The sequence below is a fragment of the Mangifera indica genome, chromosome 2 (genome assembly GCF_011075055.1).
Source record: "Mangifera indica cultivar Alphonso chromosome 2, CATAS_Mindica_2.1, whole genome shotgun sequence".
In the NCBI taxonomy this organism is placed as follows: domain Eukaryota; kingdom Viridiplantae; phylum Streptophyta; class Magnoliopsida; order Sapindales; family Anacardiaceae; genus Mangifera; species Mangifera indica.
In genome coordinates this window covers 2,559,686-2,569,710 of record NC_058138.1, presented here as the reverse complement: position 1 = coordinate 2,569,710, position 10,025 = coordinate 2,559,686, and the positions used below count along the sequence as shown (strand labels likewise).

At 28.0% G+C, this 10,025-nt stretch overlaps 1 protein-coding gene across 1 annotated transcript; it reads right to left on the bottom strand.

The window, feature by feature from the left end:
* Positions 1-4,385: 4,385 nt before the first annotated feature.
* Positions 4,386-6,142, bottom strand: LOC123207699 (putative F-box protein PP2-B12). Its single transcript, XM_044625175.1, has 3 exons — positions 5,671-6,142; positions 5,115-5,233; positions 4,386-5,030 (listed from the first exon to the last, which is right to left on the bottom strand). The coding sequence occupies exons 1-3, from the start codon at positions 5,950-5,952 to the stop codon at positions 4,550-4,552; spliced, it is 882 nt and encodes a 293-aa protein (XP_044481110.1). The 5' UTR covers positions 5,953-6,142; the 3' UTR covers positions 4,386-4,549.
* Between the last annotated feature and the right edge of the window lie 3,883 nt (positions 6,143-10,025).

The following is a 10,025-nucleotide window of genomic DNA, read 5'->3' as shown; positions in this document are numbered from 1 at the left end:
TTTGGAAGGAATAATAGAAACAGTGAGTTTGCCAGCTGTCTCTCAAAGATGCGTTATTTTGTCTGTTTATTATAGGCCACTGATTGCACTATTTTCAACCCAAATTTCGGTGAAATGAATATACCCATGGAAATTAAATAGTCCAAATATCCACCTCAAGTTTAATTTATTATTACACACATATAAATTTTTTATTACAGATGAAGATAAAATATTTATTTTATTAATAATATTAAAATAATTAAAATTATATTTTATTTTTTATTTAAAAAATTAATAATTTCTCTTGAGGATTAAGGTTTAACAAATTCACTTTTCTTCTCAGGATTTAATATCCTGAAATTCTATTATTTTCTCTGGTGAATCGTGACCCTCTCTTGAAATCTGACCAAAACCTTTATTTGAACGATAAAGACATTGTCAAAGGATGACATCGTTAGACAACGGGCGTCATCTAGCAAAGGATGACGCTCTGTTGTCTAAATCTAGACGATGAGCATTGTCATGCGCATCGTTCAGCCAACGACAATGCTTCCTCATTTGTAGGTTTGGGGTAAAGTTTCTAATGGTTGGGATTAAGTTGGAAACCAATGGTTGTGGAAGGCCAAAGAGGTAAAGAAAAAAAATCTTGGGATTTAGGGGAAAAAAAACCACTTTTTAAAGTTGAGGGTTAGGGTGAAATGTTAATTTTCAAAACCTAAGGTGAAAATAAGATAAAATTATATATATTTTTATATTATTGCTAGAATAACAGTTTTACCCTTATATTTAGCGACAATTTTAACAAAAGTTTTTAGATTAGTAAGTGTTTGAATTTTTGAACTGTTATGAATATATTTTTGATATTAAATTAAAATTTGGGTGGAAAATAGTCCTTTGACTTTTATTATAATAAGTTCTAAAATAATGATATTCAATATATACCATTATGTGATTTGATATCACTTTATTCTTAATTTAAAATCACCGATCACTTAATGACATACATCAAATATATATTTATTTGTGTACTCAAAGTAAGTACGTATAATTTTATTGTAAGTTTGATAAAATTATTAACTAAATATTATCAATCAAATTATGTGCATATGGTTTTGACATAGTTTTAAGTATCTAATTGTATACACAGATGATATATCATTATGTGATTAATTAATTTATAATTAAAGATAAGGTAATATTCGATGATATATCATTTATAAAACCTATTGTGTAAGAATTGCACTGATTTAATGCTATTGCACCAAAGTCATATCAAATTGGTATGATTTCACTCTATAACAATATTGGTGGGTATAATTTTTCATTTAAACTCGCTCAATTTGATAAAGGAAAAGAAAACTCAAGGAGAAAATAATCTTTGATGAGGTAAGCTTCCACGCCAATGTCAATCTAGAGCTCAATAACCTAAAATCACTTTAATTTGAAATCAGCTTGTCTAAGAATGTGGATTCAAGCTTGAAGATGTTAAATAGGTTTATTGCCCAAAGGGGCAGAGGGGGCTTCTTGTTATTGTAGAATAGAAAGTCAATACCTCTCTTTCTCTCTCCCTCTATCTATCTATATATATATATATATATATATATATATAAACTTGGAAATAAAATTATGTATTACCATAATAAAATTATGTTATATATTTTCATTTTATCTTTCATTAAATTTTGCAAAACCCCATATGGCAATTACTCCAAGGGGGTAACAAGAGTTAATGGAGCTTGACTTTGACTTTAACTTTGACCGTGCATGTTAATATGTATGCGAGGTTGTGCCCGTGAGTCTTCAATCTGCCTATGCACAGGCATGGAACATTTGTATGCACGAGTGTGCATCAATCTTTGACTTTGCCTTGAGTTCATTCTTGCTTGAGATATATGGGGATAATGTGCACAGGAAGCCCTTCCTAGTTAATGGACTGAAATTGGTTGTATGAGCATACAACTTCGTGCACAGGTGCACATGGCCAATTTGAAGAAGCCTAAAAATTACATAGCTATGTACAAAGGGTGTGCTTAGTTTTGTTCATCGTGCAAGTGTAGATCTTGCACTATGTATGGGCATGCATTAAGGTTGCACAATCATTCATAGGGTTTGAATAAGTTTTTTCACAATTTCTCAATTTGGTCATTTTCAAGACATGTTTTGAATAATATTGGTCAATTTAACTTAGTTTTTATCATCATCAAAACATATAGAGAGCCAACACACATAATATAAACAACAAATAACACTATAAATGCAATAAATTATAAGAGTAAGGGAAAGAAAATGCCAAGGTTTTATAGTGGTTTAGGGAATTAATCCTCAGTCACTTACATCCATTTCCTCAAGACAATATCTTTAAGGTTTAACTAGATACAAAATTTATCTAATACATTAGTTTTGTTAGGATTTCGCCGTTATAATAATTATTTGAGAATTCATCTAATAAAATAAATAATGCAAAAATTGTAAGTGAAATATCTTTCAACTAGGTTGATTAAATAGTTTTTATATAAACTCTATAAGGATTTGATTTAAACACAAAGAGCGTATAAATTAAATAAAGAATATGAGCTTTAGACTTATAATGAATATTTTTTCTTTGCTTCTTCCTCGTTCACTCTCTCATGCTTTCTCACTTATTCACTTGTTCGATTATGCTTTTAACACTTACTTTTATAGCAAAATATGAACTTTGAGTCACGCAATTGTTTGTTTTGGATTTGAGATTATATCATTGACTATGAAAAGTTCTCAAAAAAGTGCTATACAGACATGGGGAATGGGTGTCCTTTAATTTGAAATGAGTATTCATGACCAAAATCCTTGAATTTCTTAAAAGGAGATTGATTGTTCTAAGCTCCAACAAATATATAATTTTGCATTCTTGCACTTGATATGAACATTCCATAATTTTTTAAATTTGTCCAAACACATGTAATGGCTTAATAGAACAGTCTTAACCTTTGTACAATGACTTAGAGGATTGTTGTCGGGCTTTCCAAAACCTAGAATGGGCATTCTCCAAAGGTGAACGACTTGCTTGAAAAGTCTGTTCTTGACTTGAAATACAATAGAATAGATATTCGACTTCTTGGTCAGGTGTTCCAACCTTCATAACATCTAGTAGAATAGGGTCATTCTTGTTGAACGAGCAACCAAGGAAGTTGAACGTGGGTTCTCCTTCATTTTCATTTTGATCATGACATAAGTCATTTGTTAAACTTTGTTAATCTCTTATACAATCGTTTTACTTAGTTTTGACACATAAATACACTCAAAAGTCCAACAAATTTACCATTATTATGGCATTAAAAAAGAAATGCATATACAATACTTTAAGTCCATATAAATGAATGATAGAGCAAGTTAGTACATATGCATTTAAAAATGAACTAGTTAGTAAATGAAAGGATGTTACTGACGAATATAACAATCAACGTATACTTATTTAATTTGAAAATTTTGAATTAGAGATAAAATAAACAATTAAATTACTAAATCACATGTCAACTACCCATTTTATTTGTACATGAATATATTACTCTTTATAAGGCTATAAATATCAATTTCTCTTTATATAAGTTATTAGTCTAATAGAATCTTTGGCCAAAAGCAATGTCTATGTCCAAAGCATCTCAAGTGCACAACTGACTGAAGCTAAAATATTCTAATTCAGTATTAAAATATCTGTGGCCAACTCTCAAGCTACAAAAGAGCTTTCCACAAGATTGAGCCTGTAAATCCATGCACAATTTATGGTTATCTTCTTAAAAGCGCAATGGGGGCACAAATCAAATGGCAAGAGATTTGGTAATGGCACTCAAAGAAAACTATACTATTGATTCAAAGAATTCAAAAGTTTCTAAGAACTGGCAAATGTTACTGGCCAATACCTTGACTAATCTGAAAGCATGGGGTTACATTCAGAAAAGAGTCAACGTTCGCCAAGCACCAGTGATGCAGCCAGCAACACCTTAGCTAATAGTTAAACCCTGCTTCAACAATCAAAAAGTCTCCCTTAAAAACATATTCGGGATTCATTATATTTCTTGCTAATGCAAATACACAAAACAAAGAGACTTATTGGAGAATAAGACATAACAAACTTCAACCTCGGATTTTTCTCCCATTCACAATAATAAGCTACCTTAGCATTCAACTGCTGTGCTTTGTTTCTCAGATATTGCTAACTTCCATTAACATTTCTTCCTCTATTGCAAAATATAAGATGAGATCCCAAATTCTTAATTTTCCACACATAATGTGATATTGTTAACTATTGTACTATGTGAGATCTGTTAATATGTCATCAAAATCTGCTTGATACATGGACTCTTACTCAAACGCAAACTGAGAAGATAATCATCTCAAAAAAAAATCAATTGGCACAACAGCTCAAATGAATCCCAAAAGAAGCAAATTTCCATATCACTTAAGGGAACATCATATGCTTCACAGAATTAACACACAAACACTAGGTTTTGACACTAGAGAAAAGCTGTCTTACTAATAAATGCCGTTATAATTATGTCAATGGCAATACTTAAGGAAGAAGATCACTTATTTATTTACCCTGCTTTGGCCTTATCTCAATTCCTTGAATGATGAGGCCACCCTTCCAGTGACCACCCCTTGTCTCCGAAATACTAATTTCCAATTCACCGTTTTCATCTCCTGTATTGTAAAAGTCACCTAACTCAACTTCAAGCCAATCATCTCCTCTCTCCTTAGGATGATGGCCATCATCCTCTCTTGCCAAAGATGCCTGCCACTTGACTCTGCGGACAAGACTAGGAAGCCTCCCTAACCGATATCGCATACTCAGACTTCTTACTGTATCCAAATACACGGATCGTTTTTGGTTTTCGGTACCCACAAGTCCAACACTGACCTCTACAGGTTGATTTTCAAACCCGTAAGGCCCTGCTGTTGGCTTGAACACAAGATAAGCTGTATAGTTTGTACCTGGTGACAAAATCCGAGTACTAATCTTTCCACTTATCTCAAGCCAACATACACCTATAAGCTCAGCAACCTCTTGGAACCTGTAAAATTGTGAATAAACTTAAGCTCATCCAAAAACAGTCCGGAACAAACTAAAAGCGACAAGAAAAAGCTGAGATATAAACCTTGCGCCGGGAAGAGAAGTCCATCTCCAATATGTGGGAGTATCACCCCACACAATCATGAGGTCCCTGGAAGATATCATGCAACATATCTTCCCACTCTGCTTATCCAAGGAAAAGGACTGTTCAATGTCAATATCACAATTAGATACGTTACCGCCAAAGGGGAAAGGATAATATCAACGAACCCCCAAAGTTTGGAGGAACGACAATTAGGACCAACATGTTTTGATTATAAGAGATCCTCTCCAAAGGTCAAGGCCATAAACTAGCTCAAAATTTCCATATTCAATTAGGGATTACAACACCTATAGTTATTGAACTAACGCCATATTTTTCAATTAAAATGACCAAACTTTGTTTTTTCAGAAGGTTTGGCCCTATTCCATTATGTCAAACAGGGTTTTGGGATCTAAGATGGCACTGAAAGTTTAACTAACTAATAGTACCGACAAATTTTATTCACCCACCAAACAAATAAATAATTAAAAAAAATTCAGATCCCAAAAAACATTACAACTTCGCAACCAAAACCCAGAAAAAAATCATGAAAGCAAACCTTTTTCCCATCATCAATAAGAATCGGGTGGTCACAGAGGCTCAGAAAGAGCTCCTTCTTCAAAGGCAAACCCAGCAAAAAAGACGGAGAAGAAGAACACGATGGGCAATGGGAAGACTTAGAAATGATGGATTGGTACTCGCGTGGCAAGAAGCGCTCCCAAACTACGTCGGATTCGGCGGCGGATTTGAAAATGGAAGAAACCAAAGACAAGCGGCATGCGTCACGAGGGGTGGTGCAGGAGATGATGGCGGCGATGCAGCCTTCAGGCAATAAGTTCATGGGGCTTTCTGGTTCGCGCTGTTGCTGTTGTCGGTTGTCCGTGCTTCGTTGGTCGTTAGCCTTGGGAGTGATGTGGTTATGGCGCTCGGTGGGGGCTTTTATAAAGAAGAGAAGAGAGAGAACGATTCAATCGAAATCTTAGCGGTTAAGGCTTGCCAAAACTTGGATACCCGTTGGAAGCACGCTGGTCTATCTCGAAAATCTAATTTTATGTATTATTTATTATATGTATTGTATTATAATATATATGATATAATTTTTAAAAAATGAAGTAATAAAAAAATATAATTAATATATTATTATTTTAAAATTATTATAAACACATTTAAAAATTTAAAATTATTTTATATACAATCCTATTATATTATTATTTTTTTAAAAGTATATTAATCTATCGTATCGTAAGATATGTATCATATTATATAATATATATCTATTGTATCATATTAATTATGATACACCTTATGATATGTATTATTTTTTATTTATATTATATCGTATCGTAAAATACTGATAACTACGGTTAAAATGATAAAATCCTTGCGAGACCCATTATTTTAAAACATCAATAAAAATAGGTTTAAACTGAATTGAACATGAACAATTAAATGTATGTATGCTCTGGTTTAATATAATTTAAATTTTTTTTTAAATCAAACTGAAAAAAACAATATAAAAAAATTTCAAACAAAATCAAACCATTTTAAGTTTTCAATAAAACCAAATTGAAAACGCACTGCTTAGTTTGGTTTAGATTACGGTTTAAACTAATTAAAATTTATTAAAATTTAAATATTTTATACTTAATAAATAATAATTAAATTATAGTTATCATATGAATAAACATATAAACAAAATGATAAAATATATGTAAAAACAAAAAGTACACATAATTGTTTATTAAAATTTTTTTTGTCAAATATGGTTTTATATATACGTATTAAAAAAATATAGTTTATAGTTTGATTTAATTTCAAAACTGTGAAGACTGCATTTTAAACTAAAAACTGATTTTTCAAAATTTATCAATCCAAACTAAATCAAACTCAACTACAATTTTTAAACGGTTTGATTTAACTTTAACGGTTTGAATCAAATTATACACATCCCCATAAATAATGATCAAATCAAGTTCGTTTAAACTAATAATCAATACTATTGGAGAAACAGAGTAGTCATAAGAGAAAAAGTTTGTTTAAAAAAACAAAAAGAGTCTTTAGAGAAGAAAAATCTCTATAAAAGGAGGAAAATTGAATAATAAAAGAAAAAGAACCATTGTGGGACAAACTTTAACAATAATATTGATTTTAACCATAGTTTATCAGGGTGTAATTGTTTCAATTCAAATATTTATTAAATTAGAGGAATGTGTGACAAATTATGAATTTTAAAAATCAGTACATTTTCTAAGTTTTAAAAATTAGTTTTCCCATCCATGGTCAGTTTCTATTTTAAAAATCAGATGTAATTAACATGTTACCATCATTGAAAAGACATAAATACTTTTTATTATCATTATAATATTTTATTAAAGTTAAATAATAGTTATTGACAAAAGTTTATCAAGCGGCGCTCGGATAGAGCTAAGAAAGATTACTCTACGAGAATGTTTGATTTAGATAATATTTTATTATTAAAATAGAAAGATTATCTTGAAGATAGATTATTTAGAAAATTATTATGTATAAATGATTACTATATTTGATAAAATTTGGTAGATATAAATAATAATTGTGTTTGGTTAAAGATAATAAAAGAATACTGGTAAACTGTTTTACTTAAATGCTCTTGAATATAATTATTTTTAAATATTTTATATTATTTGTTATATTAATTAAAAATAAATTCATTTTTGTCTCAAAAAATTAATAAATAATAATATAATTATAATATAATCAAGATTACCTTGATAATTTTTTAATACTTAAAGTGAATATGGTAAACAGATTATCACTTATATTATCTGTCATGTTAGCATTGATAATAGAATATTACCGTAATATTTTATTACTGACAAACCAAATAAAGTAATAAAAAATATATTACCAAAGTAATCTTTAAATCCTGAAACCAAACGATCCCTATATATTTTATTATTTACATGAGGTATTTAGCTTGGATAATTCAAAATAAAAAAATTATTTAATGATAAATTATTTAAAAAATTACAAATATAAATGATTTATAGGATTGATTAAATTTAATAAGTATAAATAATTATTGTATTTAATTAGAGGTAATAAAAAATTAATAAATTATTTTATTTAAATACCTTGAGTATAATTATTTCAAAATATTTTTTATATTACTTGTTATAATAAATGAAAATAAGGTCATTTTTATCATAAAAAATAAATAAATAAGAGTATAATTATAATAAAATCACGATTACTTTAGTATTATTTTAATATTTAAGGTAAATGTGTACTCAAATTACTACCTATATGACCTGTCATATCACCATTAGTAATAGAAAATTATTATAATATTTTTTTACTATTTAACCAAACAAAGTAATGTAATTAATAAAATATATATTACCTAAGTAATCTTTATTAACCAGAACAAATGACCCCACATTACTTTGTTTGGTTTATAAGTAATAAAAAATTTCAATAATTTTTTATTATTAATGGTGATATGTCAGGTAATATAAGAGATAATTTGATTATCACATTCACTTTAGATATTAAAATATTACAAAGTAATTTTGATTTTATTATAACTATATTCTTATTTATTAAGTTTTCTAAGACAAAAATATCTCTTTTTAATTAATATAATAAATAATATAAAAAATATTTTAGAATAATTATATCCAAGATTATTTAAATAGAATAATATACTAGTATTTTTTTATTATCTATAATTAAATACAATAATTATTTGTACTTACCTATTTTTTTCAAATTTTATCTAATGTAATAATAATTTATACATACTAATCCTCAATCTAATTTTCCAATTTTGGTAATAAAATATTACCAAAATCACACACGCTTATTAAGTAATACTATACGTATCCATTCTGAGTACATAAATAAATACACATTTATGTGTATCATCATATGATTAAGTGTTATTTTATTTTTAATTTAAAATCATATAATTATATGATAATATATATAAGTATATAACTATTTGTATACTTAAAATATGCATAATTTCATTGTTAATGTTAGTGTTACTAATTATTAAAAATAGAAGTAAAAAGTAAAAATGTGGTGAAAGATGCTAGTAAAGTAGTGAGGTACGATCTTTGTCATATCAGACTTAGAATGGTGCAATTCGGTTGAAATTGTACTTAGAATGACGAAATTAAGATTTGACCAAATCGTATGTATCTCAATGCGATTTAATAGAAATCATATCAAGATAGTGTTGTTTAACTTGAATTACAGATTCCTTGATGTGATTTCAAACAAAATTGTATGGTGCAATTTAACTTGAATTGCATTGAGATTGTGTCATTCAAGCCACACTAGGGTAAATCCCATCACCTCTAATGTAATTTCATGAAAATTTGGAGATAAAATAATAAAATATTATCATAAATGATATATCAAATAGAATATTATTGAATATAAATTATTATTATTATTATTAGCATATTGTTAAAATTGACATACATACATACATACATACATACATACATACATACATACATACATACATACATACATATATACATACATACATACATACATACATATATATATATATATATATATATATATATATATATATATATATATATATATATATATATATATATATATATATAGTTATTATATTTGGTTGATAACAATATAAACAAAAAATGAAGAGGTATAAATTAATATGTTTTATGTTAAAGTGTTTGCTTTGTGTATTTTATAAAATATTACCCATGTTAATAAGAGCAATGCCATATGTATCAACTTTTGGTACACAATTTAAATATATAAATTATATGTCATTATGTGATTATATGTTACTTTATATTTAATTCAAAATTATTCAATTATATGATAACACATCATCTGTATATTCAAACAGTATACCAAAAGTGTACACATATAGTTTTATTGTAT